Source organism: Nerophis ophidion, linkage group LG09, assembly GCF_033978795.1.
Source record: "Nerophis ophidion isolate RoL-2023_Sa linkage group LG09, RoL_Noph_v1.0, whole genome shotgun sequence".
Lineage (NCBI taxonomy): Eukaryota > Metazoa > Chordata > Actinopteri > Syngnathiformes > Syngnathidae > Nerophis > Nerophis ophidion.
Window position 1 is genome coordinate 6552387 of NC_084619.1, and position 22532 is coordinate 6574918.

Below are 22532 nucleotides of genomic sequence, written 5' to 3' on the forward strand. Positions count from 1 at the left end.
TTAGTAATGCGGACGCTGTATCGATCCGTTGTGGTGAAGAAGGAGCTGAGCCGGAAGGCAAAGCTCCAAATTTACCGGTCGATCTACGTTCCCATCCTCACCTATGGTCATGAGCTTTGGGTCATGACCGAAAGGATAAGATCACGGGTACAAGCGGCCCAAATGAGTTTCCAGGTCTCTCCCTTAGAGATAGGGTGAGAAGCTCTGCCATCCGGGAGGAACTCAAAGTAAAGCCGCTGCTCCTTCACATCGAGAGGAGCCAGATGAGGTGGTTCGGGCATCTGGTCAGGATGCCACCCGAACGCCTCCCTAGGGAGGTGTTTAGGGCACGTCCAACCGGTAGGAGGCCACGGGGAAGACCCAGGACACGTTGGGAAGACTATGTCTCCCGGCTGGCCTGGGAACGCCTCGGGATCCCCCGGGAAGAGCTAGACGAAGTGGCTGGGGAGAGGGAAGTCTGGGCTTCCCTGCTTAGGCTGCTGCCCCAGCGACCCGACCTCGGATAAGCGGAAGATGATGGATGGATGGATGGATGGATAGGGTTTTAGTGAGATTATATGGTCGTACCTGTACAACCTGAAGGTCGGCCCCGCACCTTTCTTCAGCACCAGTCGACGGGTGGTGGCGATGCCCATCTCTGCCCTTCGCAAGGGACCCTCTTGGAAACACGATCTTTCGAAATGATCACTGCATAATACACTGTGTGTGTGGTCCAATCCAACCGTGTTCGCTTGACCGCTCTGATCCATAGTAAAGCTTCACAGTCATCTTTCGGGAATGTAAACAATGAAACACCGTCTGTGTTTGTGTTGCTAAAGGCTGCCGCAATACACAGCTTCCCACCTACAGCTTTCTTCTTTGACGTCTCCATTATTCATTGTACAAATTGCAAAAGATTCAGCAACACATAATATTGTGGAATTATGCGATGAAAACAGACGACTTATAGCTGGGAACGGTGCTGGAACAAAGTGTCCTCTACAATGCGTGACGTCACGCGTCATCATACCGCAATATTTTAGCATGATACTTCCGCGCCAAATTTAAAATTGCAATTTAGTAAACTAAAGCGGCCGTATTGGCATGTGTTGCAATGTTAATATTTCATCATTGATATATAGTAAACTATTAGACTGCGTGGTCGCTAGTAGTGGCTTTCAGTAGGCCTTTAATTGAAGCCGTGGAGTTGTTTTTATTTTATTTCCAAGAGAGCGACATGATTTAGACCAGGGGTCACCAACCTTTTTGAAACCAAGAGCTACTTCTTGGGTACTGATTAATGCGAAGGGCTACCAGTTTGATACACACTTGAATAAATTGCCAGAAATAGCCAATTTGCTCAATTTACCTTTAATAAATAAATCTATATATAAAAAATGGGTATATATGTCTGTCATTCCGTCGTCCATTTTTTTTCCTTTTACGGAAGTTTTTTTTTGTAGAAAATAAATGATGAAAAAAACCCACTTAATTGAACGGTTTAAAAGAGGAGAAAACAGGAATAAAATGAAAATAAAATTTTGAAACATAGTTTATCTTAAAAATTCAATCGAAAAAAAGAAGAGAAAAACTAGCTAATTCGAATCTTTTTGAAAAAATACAAAAAATATTTTTTTTTGTAATTTTTCCTGATTAAGATTAATTTCAGAATTTTGATGACATGTTTTAAATAGGTTAAAATCCAATCTGCACTTTGTTAGAATATTGAACGGTTTAAAAGAGGGGAAAACACAAAAAAAAGGAAAATAATATTTTTAAACATAGTTTATCTTCAATTTTGACTCTTTAAAATTTAACCAATAAAAATTAAGAGAAAAACTAGCTAATTGGAATCTTTTTGAAAAAACTAAAAAAATAATTTATGGAAACTCATTAGTCATTTTTCCTGATTAAAATTAATTTTAGAATTTTGATGACATATTTTAAATAGGTTAAAATCCACTTTGAAGTAAGATTTAAATTTGATTCTACAGATTTTCTAGATTTCCCCAAATACTTTTTTAATTTTAATCATACGTTTGAAGAAATATATCACAAATATTCTTCGTCGAAAGAACAGAAGCTAAAAGGAAGAATTAAATTAGTATGTATTATTCTTTACAATAAAAAAAAAAAAATTACTTGAACATTGATTTTAATTGTCAGGAAAGAAGAGGAAGGGATTTAAAAGGTAAAAAGGTACATGTGTTTAAAAATCCTAAAATAATTTTTAAGGTTGTATTTTATCTCTAAAATCGTCTTTCTGAAAGCTTTAAGAAGCAGAGAAAAAAAAAAGAAGAATTTATTCAAACAAGTGAAGACCAAGTCTTTAAAATATTTTCTTGGATTTTCAAATTCTATTTGAGTTTTGTCTCTCTTAGAATTAAAAAAGGCGAGCAAAGCGAGACCAGTTTGCTAGTAAATAAATACAATTTAAAAAATAGAGGCAGCTCACTGGTAAGTGCTGCTATTTGAGCTATTTTTAGAACAAATATTTTCTTGGATTTTCAAATTCTATTTGAGTTTTGTCTCTCTTAGAATTAAAAAAGGCGAGCAAAGCGAGACCAGTTTGCTAGTAAATAAATAAAATGTAAAAAATAGAGGCAGCTCACTGGTAAGTGCTGCTATTTGAGCTATTTTTAGAACAAATATTTTCTTGGATTTTCAAATTCTATTTGAGTTTTGTCTCTCTTAGAATTAAAAAAGGCGAGCAAAGCGAGACCAGTTTGCTAGTAAATAAATAGAATTAAAAAAATAGAGGCAGCTCACTGGTAAGTGCTGCTATTTCAGCTATTTTTAGAACAAATATTTTCTTGGATTTTCAAATTCTATTTGAGTTTTGTCTCTCTTAGAATTAAAAAAGGCGAGCAAAGCGAGACCAGTTTGCTAGTAAATAAATACAATTTAAAAAATAGAGGCAGCTCACTGGTAAGTGTTGCTATTTGAGCTATTTTTAGAACAAGCCAGTGGGCGACTCATCTGGTCCTTACGGGCTACCTGGTACCCGCGGGCACCGCGTTGGTGACCCCTGGTTTAGACAAAAAGACACTCTGAGCATCTCCCAGCATGAAGGACATCATAGCCTTGGCCTTAGAGGTGCATTGTCACTGGTGGTGTGTGTGTGTGTGTGTTTGTGTGTGTGCACGCGCACTCACAACAGCGTTTAGCCAGTATCATCCGCCATGTCGGTGGGTTCTTGTTCCAACCTCGGGTCTCTCGGGTGTTCACCACGCCAACCTCATTGCATCTGTTGTGCTCCTGTCAGCGTAATCCAATGCCTTAGTCTTTATTTGTTAATTTTTTTGTTTGTTTTGTGTTGCAGGCTGCCGAAAAGTGTGTGCAATCCTTTTAGTATCAAAATTCATCATGCGGTTTATAAAACTCAATTATTTGTTTTTGTAGGACCTGGTTGGAACAAAAACCTGTACAGTGCCGGAGCTTGAGGACCGGAGTTGAGAACCACTACGCAATCTCTAAAACACACACTCGCTTTCATACAACATGCAACATTTTGGGTACAGCAGAAAGGTGGTACGCAGCATGTCTGGACCAGACTCCACACAAGTGTGTTTTTATTTTGTCTGTGTCGACCTGTTTTTCTTTTTTGTAAACAAACCCCAGAAATATTCACTGTTTTCACAATTACTTACGGATTTCAACTGTTTTGTTTTCTCCATTATTATTGCTGATGTAAAAACTGTAAAACATCTAGATCCTGCAGTGTATTCATGTATAAATACTTGCTGTTAGGTCCTTCTTCTTGTGATGGTAATAACGTTCATGTAAAGTCCTCCATCTGTGTCACACTCTCACCAGTCCGGTCCTTTTGCTTAGGAGGAGAACACGGCTTTTAACATCGTGAAAAACAAACAACAAAAAAAGCCTGCTTCGTACGTGTAGTCTCGTTACTGCGGGCCCATTTTCTCTCCTACAATAGAGAAAAGAACACATCTCAAATTTGCTACTCGGATATTTTGAAAACACATTTTGAAACCATTGTAAAATAAGGAAGAATTCAAAAAAAAAAAAAAAAAACTTTTGTATTAAGTTTCCCAGCAATGTTTTTATCGCAAAGAAAAGAAAGCTGCAGACCAAGGAGCTACATGTAAAGAATCTTTAGATATCAACGACACTGCTCTGTTTGTTTTTATGAGGAATCGTTTTGTTGGCTTGTGTCTGTGCTTGTATATTTTCTAGCTAGTTCTTTCTGTAAAAGTTATTCCTCCTTAGAACTTCAACAAGCTCAATCTAGTGTAAAGAGATTCAACGCCTCTTAAGTTTTTTTTTTAATGTGATTTTTAATGGTACAATCACTGATTAAAGAAAACAAAAAAAAAAAAAAGAATTTTGGCCTCATTTAGCAAACTGTATTTATTTTTCTATGTACTGACATGCTGTTTTAAGTCCAATCCACCTGTACAGTGCTCATTTTTGTAAGGTATGCCGAGTCAGTAAATGCTGGATGAGTGGCATTCAGAATGGTTCACAATCAAGATATTTAAATGTTTTTTGTTGTTTTTTTGCTGTTGTAGGCTCCCTGTCCATCTGAATCATGTATCAGATGCACAAATAAAATAATCACATTTAAAGAAAGTCATGTTTTGACCTCTCTGAGTTGTCGTTATTTCAATGGGAAACATGTTTGTTTTTTTTAGATGCAGCGTTCAGGACCCCCTCGGAATTTAGACTTGTAAATGCCATCACATACGTTTACATGCACTAGAAAAAATTGATTCATGCAATTATAATTAAAAGCGCATCAACACGTTAGATTGTGCTTAACTTTTAAAATGTAATACATAAACATTAGATTGTGCTTGACTTTTAAAATGATTACGTTATTGGAGACCAGTTTCCCTTAATGCGTCGGAGTGAGCTTTCTACGCATGCGCCGGTCTGCGGACTGTCATGGCGCCATTTTCAATCCAGGAGTCAAACTAAGCTACGGACGCTGAAGCAGGTCAGTACTTTTCAGAATATATGAATAAATAAAACACTTCCTTCATAATAAGTGACTGAATGTTCAAGAAGAGGACACTTATTTACTTTTGAATTCAAATACTGACACCGTAGAAAACAATTGGCTCTCCGAGTACCAAAATAATGACCAACATTACGATGTAGCAGCATAGTAAGCCTAAGTATTCATTAAAACAAGGCAACGGTTTTATTTAACAAGTTTATACATTTTGGGCCATTGTAACATTACACATAGTCTGTACATTGACGCTGTTCAAATATTGGAAAATAAAACACTGTACTTTAAAGTGTTTCTTTGGCGTACAATTAGGCGGAGCCACGTACAACAGTTTGAGAACCCTTGCTGTAGACCAGGGGTAGGGAACCTATGGCTCTTTTGATGACTGCATCTGGCTCTCGGATAAATCTGAGCTGACGTTGCTTACCACGATAAGTAATGAATAATTCCACTTGTAATCACAGTGTTAAAAATAATGTTCCAAATATAAAACCTTCTCATGCATTTTTAATCCATCCATCTGTTTTCTACCGCACCTGTTCACGAAGTTGTGTTAATGGTAAGAAGTTATTTATTTATTATTGGTTAGTGTGGGGCTTGCCCCCCCTTGGGGGTTCTTCAGACCCCCAAGCACCGACATGAGAGCCTGTTTCAGGGTTACAATATTGTTTTATTTTTCAATAAGTCTCTCAGTTGCTTTCCAGCAATAGTTTTTCCAGCCCCAACCCAGTCTCTCCTCCTGGCTGCTGCTTATAACAGAGCGACAGGTGATTAGATAACAAGGCCCAGGTGGGCCGTCTACGCACCTGTCGCTGCAGGCCCACAGGCCACGCCCCCTCCACAGTTAGCTTCGCAATAACTGTTATTATAAAGAATAAGAGACCTATTATACTCTAGAAATGTTGGTCTTACTTAAAAATGCACCTGTTTAGTTGTGTTCAGCGTTAAAAAAAAAACATTATATGGCTCTTACGGAAATATATTTTGAAATATTTGGCTTTTTGGCTCTCTCAGCCAAAAAGGTTCCCGACCCCTGCTGTAGACTGAATAAATGGACAACTATAAAACCCTATCCATTTTTTTTCCCCCAGACCTTTATTAAAACAACTACCTTGTACAACATTTCATATACAAACCAAACCATTTTTAAGCACAGCATTAATTTTAACATAAAGATAAGCAAAATCTTCTATGGTTTTTTTCAAAAATTGGACGTAAAACATATTCAATAATTTGCCGGATAGTAAACCAAGATATTTTAGCAAAAGTATAGTACTATAAACAAGGAAAGAGAGAACAAAACCAAAAAAGAAAACAAATTATGAGGGACATAACTTGAAAGAAAATGAAATAAAAAAACAAATGAAGCACCATACAGTATTGACTGATTGATTGAAACTTTTATTAGTAGATTGCACAGTTCAGTACATATTCCGTACAATTGACCACTAAATGGTAACACCTGAATAAGTTTTTCAACTTGTTTAAGTCGGGGTCCACATTAATCAATTCATTACCATGAATTACCATGAATTGATTAACGTGGACCCCGACTTAAACAAGTTGAAAAACTTATTGGGGTGTTACCATTTAGTGGTCAGTTGTACGGAATATGTACTGAACTGTGCAATCTACTAAGAAAAGTATCAATCAATCATCCATCCATCCTTTTTCTACCGCTTATTCCCTATGGGGTCGCGGGGGGCGCTGGTGCCTATCTCAGCTACAATTGGGCGGAAGGCGGTGTACACCCTGGACAATTCGCCACATCATCGCAGGGCCGACACAGATAGACAGACAACATTCACACACTAGGGCCAATCTAGTGTTGCCAATCAACCTATCCCCAGGTGCATGTCTTTGGAAGTGGGAGGAAGCCGGAGTACCCGGAGGGAACCCACGCATTCACGCGGAGAACATGCAAACTCCACACAGAAAGATCCCGAGCCCGGGATTGGACCCTGACTACACAGGACCTTCGTATTGTGAGGCAGATTTTTGGCCAAAGTAAGACAAAGAAAACAATCTGAAGTTGTCTTTTTTTTTAGTTTTAATGCCATGATTTAGGAAATAGGAAATAAACAAGTTGTCCTCACATACTTGCAATGGCTGATGAAACTTTGTATAATAAGTTTGACAAATTCCACCAACTGGGTTCAACCAATCAGCGTTCGACAGCACAGTCCCACCTTGCTACCAGGAACTAAAACAGTTCCTGTGGAACTTTGTTTACCTGGGTACTTTTTTGTGGAAAACGCAGGGGAGTATTTCATTTACCCGGGTAAATAGCAAAGTTTCTGCGGTGGAAAAAGGCCTATTGAGTAGAACTTGTGTTTTTATCTTCGCAAATACACACATATAGTAACTTATTTGGTTTCGATAGTGAGAAGAGGTGCCAGAAACAAGCCGACGCAAGACAGACGAATGTGTGTGTGTCCAACGCTTAAAGGGGAACATTATCACCAGACCTATGTGAGCGTCAATATATACCTTGATGGTGCAGAAAAAAGACCATCTATTTTTTTAACCGATTTCCGAACTCTAAATGGGTGCATTTGGCGAATTAAACGCCTTTCTGTTTATCGCGCTGGAAGCCATGACGTCAGAATGTGACTGTAACCGACTTCCTGCCGTCCTCGTGTGGGTTGCGGGGACACTTGACACATGACGCATCATAGCAGCATTGATTTATTGTTTCAACATTTCTGTTGTCACTTGGGCCTTTTGTCGAGTCACTTTTCAGTGCGCTTCTTTGGCTTGTCTGCTGCCGCTGCACGCCTTTCGGCGTCCGGGGCTTGCGTCCGCTGCGGGGGTGCGTCATCGCTCTAGTGGTTTGGTTTGTCGTGCTTCTGGTCTGCTGGCCGATGTTTCTTCCTCCGTGCTGCTCTCCTGGTCGCTCCTCCCTCGCCCTTTTTATATTCTGCCAGCAGATAGACAGATCGTGAGCCGGTGTGTCGTATACGCACCTGCATTAGATTGCCGCTGCAGCGTCGCTCCGCGTGCGTCACGCCTCCTCTTGCCGCCGCATGCCCCGCCTCCCGGCCTCCAGGTGGGCCCGCGCTGCTGCTTTCTGCCCGTTGTCGGCCCGTCGGCGGTACTTTCTCCACAGTGACGTCGCCGAGGTAACACACCCACCATTTTCATTTTCAACACATTACAAACACCGGGTCTCAGCTCTGTTATTTTCCGTTTTTTTGACTATTTTTTTGGAACCTTGGAGACATCATGCCTCGTCTGTGTGTTGTCGGAGGGTGTAACAACACTAACAGGGAGGGATTCAAGTTGCACCACTGGCCCGAAGATGCCAAAGTGTCTGCCGCCAGACCCCCATTGAATGTGCCAGAGTGTCTCCACATTTTACCGGCGATGCTAAGGCAGACATGGCACAGAGATGTATGGATAACCTGCACATGCATTTGCAACGATAGTCAACGAAATCACAAAGGTGAGTTTTGTTGATGTTGACTGCCAGCTAATCGATGCTAACATGCTATGCTAATCGATGCTAACATGCTATTTACCGGCGATGCTAAGACAGACATGGCACAGAGATGTATGGATAACCTGTAGATGCATTTGCAACTATATTACGTTTCCTTCCACCCACATTTAATGCGAAAAAAACACTTACCAATCGACGGATTTAAGTTGCTCCAGTGTCAAAAGATGCGAAAGTCCTGATCGTTTGGTCCGCACATTTTACCAGCGATGCTAACGCAGCTATTCGGCCATGCTATGGCTATGAATAGCGTCAATAGCTATTCGCTCAATAGCTTCAGTTTCTTCTTCAATATTTTCATACTCCAACCATCCGTTTCAATACATGCGTAATCTGTTGAATCGCTTAAGTCGCTGAAATCCGAGTTTGAATCCGAGTTAATGTCACTATATCTTGCTGTGGTATTCCCATTGTTTGTTTACATTGGCAGCACTGTATGACGTCACAGGGAAATGGCCAGTGTCTTCGCAGAGAGCGAAAATAAGGCACTTTAAAGCTTTATTTAGGGATATTCCGAGACCGGTAAAATTTTGAAAAAAACTTCAAAAAATACAACAAGCCACTGGGAACTGATTTTTATTGTTTTTAACCCTTTTGAAATTGTGATAATGTTCCCCTTTAAGTTAACGCCCAAACAACTTTGCCTTAAGCTCGGTCTTCTCTACAGTGCTAGTATTGCTTAAGTTTGTTCTTACTCCATTTGTAAAACAAATTGTTAAACCTCACTTCTAGTATTCCCTCCCCATTCACACAAGCCATTAGAACAAATTAACCTGGGAGGACTCCACCTTTTAAAGTACCAGTAAAATGGAAAAGTGAATACTATTTATATGCTGAATTGGGTTTCATTTTATCTGTTAAACCATATCCAGTTATATATCCGGAAAGTATGTGAAAATATCGTCTAAATACCCACAATTTCAAACGGCCATTTTGAATATGCAACTTGCCGCAGTTCCGTACGTGCGCAAAATAAAGTCTATAGTACGCAATAACTAATTAATCACTAATCCCTATCTACTACTCTTAGAAATCCTTTGGTTTTAACCTTCACAGTCAACCTGTGTCCAAATAATTATTTCCGGAATTTCTAAACATGAGTAAAACAACAAAAAAAGATTTTGCTGAAATAAAATATCAATCTATGCCACTCTAGTGTTGATCATATACTGATACCACCCTTGGTATCAACATTACCAATTAATGGATTGATACTTCTTCCTCTTACGTGTATGTCTGGCAGTGGCCGCTGAACTGCAACGGAGCAGCCCAACAGATATTGTTGTATTATCTTCTCTTTAGCTCTTATTTGTTAATTTCCTGTTAATATCTGCTTACTTTCTGCTGGAACATGCTTCCAAACAAACATCTTAAACTTTACTAAGCACTTATTTCTTATGTTGTTGAAAAGCTACTTTAGCGATTAGCTTGCATGGTCCAGCTTGTGGGTAACATTTTTATCCTCGTCCTCCATTGATAATGCTACTTTTTTGCCGCAATGGAAGGTTATTGACTTAGAGGAGCAGCTCCACAAGGTGTATTGAGATAGACAGCTGCTTAGCTGTCTCTGTTACAGCTCCATTGTCCCGTTGGCGGACTGAGCTTAAAAAATAGGAATCGATGTTTAAAAATTTGGACGGCAAGACCCGGTTCACAGCCCTATATGCGAGTGACTGATGACGCAATGGCCCGTAAAGGCCATTGTGCTCCTGATGGGTTCAACAGAGCATATTATTTCCCATTTTGCTTCATTTGCATAAAGACAAAGACATGGTGGAAGATTTGAATACGACTACTCAGTGGTACTGGTTGCTTTTGGTGTCTGGACAGTGGAGCCCTCATGTTGTCCTGCTGCAAACTGAACTTGTGAGTAATATCCTCTTTACTTTTATTGTCATAATGACTCTAATCCAGGGGTGCCCACACTTTTTCTGCAGGCGAGCTACTTTTCAATTGACCAACTCGAGGGGATCTACCTCATTTATATATATCATTTATATTTATTTATTTATGAAAGAGACATTTTTGTAAACAAGTTAAATGTGTTTAATGATAATACAAGCATGTGTAACACATATAGATGTCTTTCTTTCACAAAGACAAGAATATAAGTTGGTGTATTACCTGATTCTGATGACTTGCATTGATTGGAATCAGACAGTAATGATGATAACGCCCACATTTTCAAATGGAGGAGAACAAAAGTTGTCCTTTCTGTACAATACCACATGAAAGTGGTTGGTTTTTGGCATCTAATTCATCCAGCTTCCATACACTTTACAAGAAAAACATTGGCGGCAAATTCCGTAGCTTGCTTGATTGACATTCACGGCACCCGAGGGTCTTGTGAGATGACGCTGGCTGCTGCCAGTTCATTATTATGAAAAAATGACAGAGAGGAAGGCGAGAAACACTTTTTATTTCAACAGACTTTGGCGCCGTCCCTTCCGTCAAAACTCTAAAGGCCGACTGCACATTTCCTATCTTCACAATAAAAGCCCTGCTTCATGCTGCCTGCGCTAACAAAATAAGAGTCTCGGAAAGCTGGCGTGCACATCACTTGTGCACGCCAGCTTTCCGAGACTCTGTACAAACCCTGTTTCCATATGAGTTGGGAAATTGTGTTAGATGTAAATATAAACGGAATACAATCATTTGCAAATAATTTGCAACCCATATGGAATTGAATATGCTACAAAGACAACATATTTGAAGTTAAAACTGATAAACATTTTTTTGTGTGCAAATAATCATTAACTTTAGAATTTGATGCCAGCAACACATGACAAAGACGTTGGGAAAGGTGGCAATAAATACTGAAAAACTTGAGGAATGCTCATCAAACACTTATTTGGAACATCCCACAGGTTTGCAGGCTAATTTGGAACAGGTGGGTGCCATGATTGGGTATAAAAGCAGCTTCCATGAAATGCAAAGTAATTCACAAGGATGGGGTGAGGGTCACCACTTTGTAAGCAAATTGTCGGACAGTTTTAGAACAACATTTCTCAACGAGTTATTGCAAGGAATTTAGGGATTTTACCATCTACGGGTCCGTAAAATAATCAAAAGGTTCAGAGAATCTGGAGAAATCACTGCACGTAAGCGATGATATTACGGACCTTTGATCCCTCAGGCGGTACTGCATCAAAAACCGACATCAATGTGTAAAGGATATCACCAGATGGGCTCAGGAACACTTCATAAAACCACTGTCAGTAACTACAGTTGGTCGCTACATCTGTAAGTGCAAGTTAAAACTCTACTATGCAAAGCGAAAGCCATTTATCAACAACACCCAGGAACGCCGCCGGCTAAGCTGGGCCCGAGCTCATTTAAAATGGACTGATGCAAAGTGGTAAAGTGTTCTGTGGTCTGACGAGTCCACGTTTCAAATTATATTTGGAAACTGTGGACGTGGTGTCCTCCGGAACAAAGAGGAAAATAACCATTCGGATTGTTATAGGCACAAAGTTCAAAAGCCATCATCTGTGATGGTATGGGGGTGTATTAGTGCCCCAAGGCATGGGTAACTTACACATCTGTGAAGGCACCATTAATGCGGAAAGGTACATACAGGTTTTGGAGCAACATATGTTGTCATCCAAGCAACGTTATCACAGACGTCCCTGCTTATTTCAGCAAAATGCCTTGCCATGTGTTACAACAGCGTGGCTTTGTAGTAAATGAGTGTGGGTACTTTCCTGGCCCGCCTGCAGTCCAGACATGTCTCCCATGGAAAATGTGTGGCACATTATGAAGCGTAAAATACGACAGCGGAGACCCCGGACTGTTGAACGACTGAAGCTCTACATAAAACAAGAATGGGAAAGAATTCCACATTCAAAGCTTCAACAATTAGTTTCCTCAGTTCCCAAACGTTTATTGAGTGTTGTTAAAAGAAAAGGTGATGTAACACAGTGCTGAACATGCCCTTTCCCAACTACTTTGTCACGTGTTGCAGCCTTGGAATTCTAAGTTAAATATTATTTGCAAAAAAAAAATAAAGTTTATGAGTTTGAACATGAAATATCTTCAATCAATCAATCAATGTTTATTTATATAGCCCCAAATCACAAATGTCTCAAAGGACTGCACAAATCATTACGACTACAACATCCTCGGAAGAACCCACAAAAGGGCAAGGAAAACTCACACCCAGTGGGCAGAGAGAATTCACATCCAGTGGGACGCCAGTGACAATGCTGACTATGAGAAACCTTGGAGAGGACCTCAGATGTGGGCAACCCCCCCCCCCCTCTAGGGGACCGAAAGCAATGGATGTCGAGCGGGTCTAACATGATACTGTGAAAGTTCAATCCATAGTGGCTCCAACACAGCCGCGATAGTTCAGTTCAAGCGGATCCAAGACAGCAGCGAGAGTCCCGTCCACAGGAAACCATCTCAAGCGGATCAGCAGCGTAGAGATGTCCCCAACCGATACAGGCGAGCGGTCCATCCTGGGTCCCGACGAGCGGTCCATCCTGGGTCTCGACTCTGGACAGCCAGTACTTCATCCATGGTCATCGGACCGGACCCCCTCCACAAGGGAGGGGGGGACATAGGAGAAAGAAAAGAAGCGGCAGATCAACTGGTCTAAAAAGGAGGTCTATTTATCTTGTCTTTGTAGTGCATTCAATTGAATATGGGTTGAAAAGGATTTGCAAATCATTGTATTCCGTTTATATTTACATCTACCACAATTTCCCAACTCATATGGAAATGGGGTTTGTAAAACATTTTCTAACTTATTGAGCTATTAAAAAAAAAAAAGGTAAAAAAAATACATGAGGCTCCAGGTGTGTTGTGTGGATTTAAATGAGTTTCATTTCTCCCATGTTAATAAGTGCAATATGTGTTTTACACTCTATTGCAGGGAAGTCTGTGGGAACAGATCATGTTTCTATTTACTTCCGTCACGGTAATCTCCTCTGACGTCACACCCTCATCTATCTCAGCGACCCTCCTCCTTCCCTTCCTTCTCCGTGCTCTTTAGGAGGGACAATCTACACAGTCCACTTGTTGCCACCAGCAGATCACATCAGCTCAGTGAGGGACGGATCAAAGGGCGTCAATGAGCAGTGAATGGTGAGCCTTTTTAAAGTTTTATCATAGTTTCTCTACTTTCATATTGCACTTTCTTTGTTCATTCATAAAACATATGTGGGACATTGTTTTCAGTTGTAGGTAAAATCTTGAGTAGCACACTTGAGATGTGACGTACATGCACAAAACGCTCGTTTTCATTGAGGGCCACATCGCAATTATGGCCGTTTGTATCAGTAAATAATATTAATAAGAATGTATAAGGATTCGTCTCATATTATGACACAATTACCTGTGCATTTGGTTATTTAATATATATGTTTAGATGTCTAGACCAGTGGTTCTCAAATGGGGGTACGCGTAACCCTGGGGGTACTTGAAGGTATGCCAAGGTGTACGTGAGATTTTTTAGAAATATTCTAAAAATAGCAACAATCCAAAAATCCTTTATAAATATATTTATTGAATAACACTTCAACAAAATATGAATGTAAATGTAAATATAAATCAATCAATCAATGTTTACTTATATAGCCCTAAATCACTAGTGTCTCAAAGGGCTGCACAAACCACTACGACATCCTCGGTAGGCCCACATAAGGGCAAGGAAAACTCACACCCAGTGGGACGTCGGTGACAATGATGACTATGAGAACCTTGGAGAGGAGGAAAGCAATGGATGTCGAGCGGGTCCAACATGATACTGTGAAAGTTCAATCCATAATGGATCCAACACAGTCGCGAGAGTCCAGTTCAAAGCGGATCCAACACAGCAGCGAGAGTCCCGTTCACAGCGGAGCCAGCAGGAAACCATCCCAAGTGGAGGCGGATCAGCAGCGCAGAGATGTCCCCAGCCGATACACAGGCAAGCAGTACATGGCCACCGGATCGGACCGGACCCCCTCCACAAGGGAGAGTGGGACATAGAAGAAAAAGAAAAGAAACGGCAGATCAACTGGTCTAAAAAGGGAGTCTATTTAAAGGCTAGAGTATACAAATGAGTTTTAAGGTGAGACTTAAATGCTTCTACTGAGGTGGCATCTCGAACTGTTACCGGGAGGGCATTCCAGAGTACTGGAGCCCGAACGGAAAACGCTCTATAGCCCGCAGACTTTTTTTGGGCTTTGGGAATCACTAATAAGCCGGAGTCCTTTGAACGCAGATTTCTTGCCGGGACATATGGTACAATACAATCGGCAAGATAGGATGGAGCTAGACCGTGTAGTAAACGATATATATAAATGAGGTAGATCCCCTCGAGTTGGTCAATTGAAAAGTAGCTCGCCTGCAGAAAAAGTGTGGGCACCCCTGAATTAGAGCAACATTTAATCTTGTTTCATGTCGCTGACAAATCAAAGCACAATCAATTAAAAGGATGCAATTATTATTCCCGGTGCGACTTGCAGAAACGATGAATGTATTTTTTTGTGTGTTTGTGATGTTCTACTTTATACATTCTGTCATCAAAATGTTTGTGAATGCTGATAATGTTAGTAAATTGATTATACTTGTATAGCGCTTTACCTTTAAGGTAATACTACTTTTTTTTTTAACCTTTGGGACTATTTGCTCTTTGATTATATGTACAAAAAAAAGAAAATGATGAATAGCATACTGTCTGATGTGTAGCGTTTAATTCAACATATGATCAATTATTGCTTAAATCTTGCATTTTCACTCTTCATCACTAAATATTGGATTTTTGTATATTATATACAGAGTTCTTAAAAAAGTCATAAATCCAACAATTTGAATTTAAGTCCTGAAAATGTCTAAAATTCTCATCAAAACTCATAAAATCTTTTAAATAAAATGTTGAAAAGTCTTACAAATCTTTGTTACTTTTATTTAAAACATGCATGAACTTCAGTTTTGCTTTTAAATGTTTCGATTTTTAAGGATGCTCTAAAGCAGTGGTTCTCAAATGGGGGTACGTGTACCCCTGGGGGTACTTGAAGGTATGCCAAGGTGTACGTGAGATTTTTTTTTAATATTCTAAAAATAGCAACAATTCAAAAATCCTTTATAAATATATTTATTGAATAATACTTCAACAAAATATGAATGCAAGTTCATAAACTGTGAAAATAAATGAAACAATGCAATATTCAGTGTTGACAGGCAGATTTTTTGTGGACATGTTCCATAAATATTGATGTTAAAGATTTCTTTTTTTGTGAAGAAATGTTTACAATTAAGTTTATAAATCCAGATGGATGTCTGTTACAATCCCCAAAGAGGGCACTTTAAGTTGATGATTACTTCTATGTGTAGAAATCTTTATTTATAATTGAATCACTTGTTTATTTTTCAACACGTTTTAGTTATTTTTATATCTTTTTTTCGACTGGTCTAGACTGGTCTAGACTGGTCTAGACCAGTGGTTCTCAACCTTTTTTCAGTGATGTACCCCCTGTGAACATTTTTTTAATTCAAGTACCCCCTAATCAGAGCAAAGCAATTTTGGTTGGAAAAAAAGAGATAAAGTAAAATGCAGCACTATGTCATCAGTTTCTGATTTATTAAATTGTATAACAGTGTGAAATATTGCTAATTTGTAGAGGTATTTCCTGAACTATTTGGGAAAAAAAGATATAAAAATTACTACGAACTTGTTGAAAAATAAACAAATGATTCAATTATAAATAAAGATTTCAACACATAGAAGTAATCATCAACTTAAAGTGTCCTCTTTGGGGATTGTAATAGAGATCCATCTGGATTCATGAATTTAATTCTAAACATTTTTTCACAAAAAAATAAATCTTTAACATCAATATTTATGGAACATGTCCACAAAAAATCTAGCTGTCAACACTGAATATTGCATTGTTGTATTTCTTTTCACATTTCTTTACATTCATATTTTGTTGAAGTATTATTCAATAAATATATTTATAAAGGACCTTTTAATTGTTGCTATTTTTAGAATATTTTTTTTAAATCTCACCTACCCCTTGGCAGACCTTCAAGTACCCCCAGGGATATGCGTACCCCCATTTGAGAACCACTGGTCTAGACAACTGTCGTTGGCTTTGGCAGTTGGATTGCTCGTTACCAGTTGTTTTTCTCCCCACAATAGGGCGAAACCATCATTGCCAAGGCACACCTTCCTGGTTTTGGAGTATAATTATTTGGTGTTTTAGCATGAGTTGCTGGACTTGATCTGACCAATCTAAGTCTAAGACAAGCTCTGACCAATCTAAGTCTCTGAGTATGAACTGATGAAGCCTACTGAGGTTTTGGCACCAGCCGCTGGACTTGATCTGACCAATCTAAGTCTAAGACAAGCTCTGACCAATCTAAGTCTCTGAGCATGAACTCATGAAGCCTACTGAGGTTTTGGCACGAGCCGCTAGACCAGATCTGACCAATGTAAGTCTAAGACTAGCTCTGACCAATCTAAGTCTATGAGCATGAACTGATAAAGCCTACTACGGTTTTGGCACCAGCCTCTGGACTTGATCTGACCAATCTAAGTTTAAGACCAGATCTGACCAATCTAAGTGTAAGACTAGATCTGACCAATCTAAGTCTAAGACAAGCCCTGACCAATCTAAGTCTATGAGCATGAACTGATGAAGCCTACTGAGGTTTTGGCACCAGCCCCTGGACTTGATCTGACCAATCTAAGTTTAAGACCAGATCTGACCAATCTAAGTCTAAAACTAGCTCTGACCAATCTAAGTCTATGAGCATGAACTGATGAAGTGTACTGAGGTTTTGGCACAGGCCGCTAGACCAGATCTGACCAATCTAAGTCTAAAACTAGATCTGACCAATCTAAGTCTATGAGCATGAACTGATGAAGCCTACTGAGGTATTGGCACCAGTCCCTGGACTTGATCTGACCAATATAAGTTTAAGACCAGATCTGACCAATCTAAATCTAAAACTAGCTCTGACCAATCTAAGTCTATGAGCATGAACTGATGAAGCCTACTGAGGTTTTGGCACGGGCCGCTAGACCAGATCTGACCAATCTAAGTCTAAAACTAGCTCTGACCAATCTAAGTCTATGAGCATGAACTGATGAAGCCTACTGAGGTTTGGCACCAGCCCCTGGACTTGATTGGACCAATCTAAGTTTAAGACCAGATCTGACCGATCTAAGTCTATGAGCATGAACTGATGAAGCCTACTGGGATGAGAGGTTAAACATCTTCTAAGACAAACCAAACAGCCCAGTTGTGATCGATTGAATGCACAGAGATATATTTTTAGGCTCATTGTCAAAAAATATATATCGAAGTGTCTTTTTCGATTACAAATCAGGCAACTGAACCAAGTTTTTTTTTTTTGTACGATACAATCTACCGCCATTTTTACAGTGTACAATTTAATGGATGACTTGCTTTAAAACCATAACTCAAGCAGATATTAAATGCAGCACCGAGTAACTTTTCAACCTTCATAAAGTATTTTTATAACTTTTGGGATCATACATGGATTTACGACTAGTTGAATGAAAACCTCTCTCATGGCCTGGCTAGGTCTGTATCGCGCTTTCACAGGCTTTTAGCAATATTGAGGAGGATGGCAGGAACCCTGCCATAATAACAACTACAAATGTGCTTACTTCCTTTACTCAATACGTCATTCCCCCTTTCCCAATTCAGTGCAAAGACGGAAGTTGATGCGAACGCCTACGTGCAATTACTGCTGTCGAGACAGAAGCTGCAAAACATTAAAAAAAAAAAAAAAAACGTTTGTGTGAGGACACACCCATCCATCCATCCATCATCTTCCGCTTATCCGAGGTCGGGTCGCGGGGGCAACAGCCTAAGCAGGGAAACCCAGACTTCCCTCTCCCCAGCCACTTCGTCTAGCTCTTCCCGGGGGATCCCGAGGCGTTCCCAGGCCAGCCGGGAGACATAGTCTTCCCAACGTGTCCTGGGTCTTCCCCGTGGCCTCCTACCGGTTGGACGTGCCCTAAACACCTCCCTAGGGAGGCGTTCGGGTGGCATCCTGACCAGATGCCCGAACCACCTCATCTGGCTCCTCTCGATGTGGAGGAGCAGCGGCTTTACTTTGAGTTCCTCCCGGATGGCAGAGCTTCTCACCCTATCTCTAAGGGAGAGACCCAAACTCATTTCGGCCGCTTGTACCCGTGATCTTATCCTTTCGGTCATGACCCAAAGCTCATGACCATAGGTGAGGATGGGAACGTAGATCGACCGGTAAATTGAGGGCTTTGCCTTCCGGCTCAGCTCCTTCTTCACCACAACGGATCGGTACAACGTCCGCATTAATGAAGACGCCGCACCGATCCACACAAAAAGGAAAAAGGGAGGTTATCCAAATAAAAGGACAGTCAAGGATCAACATTGGCCCGCTTTCACTTGCTGGTGTGACCTCAAAGACGAGAAGGGATTTCAGACCGATGCCTTGGCTCTGTTTCTGCTTTTACTAGTGGGTCATTTTCGATGCTCAAATCAAAATGCTAACGCTAATGTTAGCTATCGGAAATTTGCGTGGTAGCAATAAATATTCACCGGCTTGATAGTTCGCTGTTCCACACTGACATGACAGCCACTCAACAAACTCAAAAGTACTCTATAAATAAAAAAAACAATGCAATGACTGCAAACTGCAAATATAAAGTTTGAGTAAAATAAGTAGGTTCCTTCTGTGGAAAGATAAGTCATACTAAATTTAGGGACGGTGTGGCGCAGTGGCAGAGTGGCCGTGCGGAACCTGAGGGTCCCTGGTTCAAATCCCACCTAGTACCAACCTCGTCACGTCCGTTGTGTCCTGAGCAAGACACTTCACCCTTGCTCCTGATGGGTGCTGGTTGGCGCCTTGCATGGCAGCTCCCTCCATCAGTGTGTGAATGTGTGTGTGAATGGGTAAATGTGGAAGTAGTGTCAAAGCGCTTTGAGTACCTTGAAGGTAGAAAAGCGCTATACAAGTACAACCCATTTATCATTTATTTAAATCATTGTGGCATTATCGTGTCAGTTTATATGTACGTGACAGTAGTTTCTGACAATTTATGATGCTGTGCGCTGGTCCTCATAGGAAATGTGGTCTTCCTTCAGGCAAAACACTACCGCTTTTGTCCACTAGTGCTGCAAAAATCAAGCAAAACTGAAAGTTCTTAAAGGCCTACTGAAATGAGATTTTCTTATTTAAACGGGGATAGCAGGTCCATTCTATGTGTCATACTTGATCATTTCGCGATATTGCCATATTTTTACTGAAAGGATTTAGCAGAGAACATCCACGATAAAGTTCGCAACTTTCGGTGCTAAGAGAAAAGCCCCGCCTCTACCGGAAGTCGCAGACGATGACGTCACATGTTGATGGCTCCTCACACTTTCACATTGATTTTAATGGGAGCCTCCAACAAAAACGGCTATTCGGACCGAGAAAACGACAATTTCCCCATTAAGGATTCGTGTTTGAGGATATTGATAGCGACGGACTAGAAAAAAAAGAAGAAAAAAAAACCGCGATTGCATTGAGACCGATTCATGTTTTTAGAGACATTTACTAGGATAATTCTGGGAAATCCCTTATCTTTCTATTGAGTTGCTAGTGTTTTAGTGAGTTTAACAGTACCTGATAGTCGGAAGTGTACGTCCACGGCCGGGTGTTGACGCGCAGTGTCTCAGGGAAGTCGACGGCAGCTGTATGGACGGCACAAGCTCAGCTGATATCCGGTAAGAAGCGACTTTTTAACCACAATTTTCTCACCGAAACCTGCTGGTTGACATTCGGTTAGGATCCATGTCCGCTCTGATCCATAGTAAAGTTTCACCTCCGTGAATTTAAACAAGGAAACACCGTTTGTTTGTGTGGCTAAAGGCTAAACCTTCCCAACTCCATCTTGCTACTTTGACTTCTCCAATATTAATTGAACAAATTGCAAAAAATTCAGCAACACAGATGTCCAAAATACTGTGTAATTATGCGGTCAAAGCAGACGACTTTTAGCTGTGTGTGTGCGCAGCGCTCATATTCCTAACAGCCCGTGACGTCAAGCGTACACGTCATCATTACGCACGTTTTCAAGAAAAAATACCCGGGAAATTTAAAATTGCAATTTAGTAAACTAAACCGGCCGTATTGGCATGTGTTGCAATGTTAATATTTCATCATTGATATATAAACTATCAGACTGCGTGGTCGCTAGTAGTGGCTTTCAGTAGGCCTTTAAGTGGGGCTTTAAGTATTTTTATTTAGACAAAATGTTTGAAATATATAATAATACATTATGTGTTGCATTATTCAATAATATTCAAGTTTAAAAGATATGCAAGCAATAGATGTATTTTTTTTCTGTCAAAATGGAAGGTTCTCATAGTCATTATTGTCACCGATGTCCCACTGGGTGTGAGTTTTCCTTGCCCTTATGTGGGCCTACCGAGGATGTCGTAGTGGTTTGTGCAGCCCTTTGAGACACTAGTGATTTAGGGCTATATAAGTAAACATTGATTGATTGATTGATTGACATTTAGTAAGAAAATATAAATATAATTTCCAGGCATATAAAATGATGCAACAGGCCAGATCTGGTGCCCGGGCCTTGAGTTTGACATCCGTGCACGACAGGTACGCAATGTTGGCATCTATGAGAAGTAAAATTAAAAAAAATATAAAGTTGGGGGAATATTTGTGAGGTCTAATGCCAAACCTGGTTCCCAGTTCCTCCCAAAAGATGTTGGATGGGATTGAGGTTTTAAATTATGTGCACCAGAATAATCCAAATCTGCCTTTTTTTAATTTTTATTTTTAATAGGCATTACAGTCTGATGACTTTATGTGATTAAAACACTGGTAAAGATAAAAATATATACAGTATGTACTGTAATTAATATTTTCTTAAAATACAAATACAAAAAAAACTATAACATTGTACTACTCTATATAGTTTGTGAATCATAACACAAAAGTAGCAATATTTATTTATATTAACTTATAATTCTAGATAAAAACAATTTACAGTGATAGGAATTCATATTGTATCATGATAATAAAGACACGCTTTAATGACCTGGCCTTTTTTTTTTTTTTTCAGAAAATAATGTCAAGATTTATAAAATATCAACAATATTAAATACTAAATATGATAAAGTAACACTAAATAATTAAAATAGTGGAAACAAGTATAATAATCAAGATAAATGAAAAAAAAATTACAAGTATTTATAATTTTATCTTATGTGTAGTGTTTAATTAGGATTAATTCGGGTTAGTCAATTAATAAGTAACACACTGTGTGCCATATATGATATGTGAGAGAAGTTGGAGCAGTGGCAGAGTGGCCGTGCGCAACCCGAGGGTCCCTGGTTCAAATCCCACCTAGTACCAACCTCGTCACGTCCGTTGTGTCCTGAGCAAGACACTTCACCCTTGCTCCTGATGGGTGCTGGTTGGCGCCTTGCATGGCAGCTCCCTCCATCAGTGTGTGAATGTGTGTGTGAATGGGTAAATGTGGAAGTAGTGTCAAAGCGCTTTGAGTACCTTCAAGGTAGAAAAGCGCTATACAAGTACAACCCATTTATTTATATTTATTTAAGTTCATACAAAAGGCAGTTAAAAAAACAAAAAAACCTCCAAACATTTGAAACATTTAACACACAAATGCTCGTAAATGATTTATAATTACAAACATTTCTTTGGATTAAAGTTAACCATTCCTCACTGGGTGCATATAAACAGATTAAATGCCCTCTTTTCTTACTGTACTGTACTTCTCTTCAGACATGTAGATGTACGCCAAAGAGCATATGTTGAAAATTATCCAAACTATTGCTTGACTTATTTGAAAATTTGCTGTTGTTGACAGCATTAAACACAACACCACTTAAAATAATTCCAATGGAGTTTATATATTTGATGACTAATATGATGTAACTGGTGTCATAACCTTGATGCTACCATGTCATGTTCCATAAAAGAAGGGTAAATGTATATTTACTGTAATGGGAATTCTATTTCAGTTAAATTATTGTGCAGCGAAAACTGTAAAGACTTTGGGTGAGTAACGACTATTGTTGGTTACTGAGAGTAGGGCTGGGCGAT

General features: G+C 39.7%; 2 protein-coding genes across 6 annotated transcripts in view; both read left to right on the top strand.

The window, feature by feature from the left end:
• Nucleotides 1–4572, top strand: part of ldb1a (LIM domain binding 1a) — a 98511-nt gene extending 93939 nt beyond the window's left edge. For all 4 annotated transcript variants that reach the window (XM_061910163.1, XM_061910164.1, XM_061910167.1 and 1 more), the window contains one exon: nucleotides 3382–4572. In XM_061910163.1, the coding sequence (XP_061766147.1) occupies nucleotides 3382–3435 (54 nt within the window). In that variant the 3' untranslated portion in view covers nucleotides 3436–4572. The remainder of the gene's footprint in view (nucleotides 1–3381) is intronic.
• An 8850-nt stretch (nucleotides 4573–13422) lies between these two features.
• The window catches only part of LOC133558959 (prominin-1-A-like), a 95720-nt gene continuing 86610 nt past the window's right edge, over nucleotides 13423–22532 (top strand). For both annotated transcript variants that reach the window (XM_061910169.1, XM_061910168.1), the window contains exon 1: nucleotides 13423–13544. The gene's annotated coding sequence lies outside the window, so the exon portion shown is untranslated. The remainder of the gene's footprint in view (nucleotides 13545–22532) is intronic.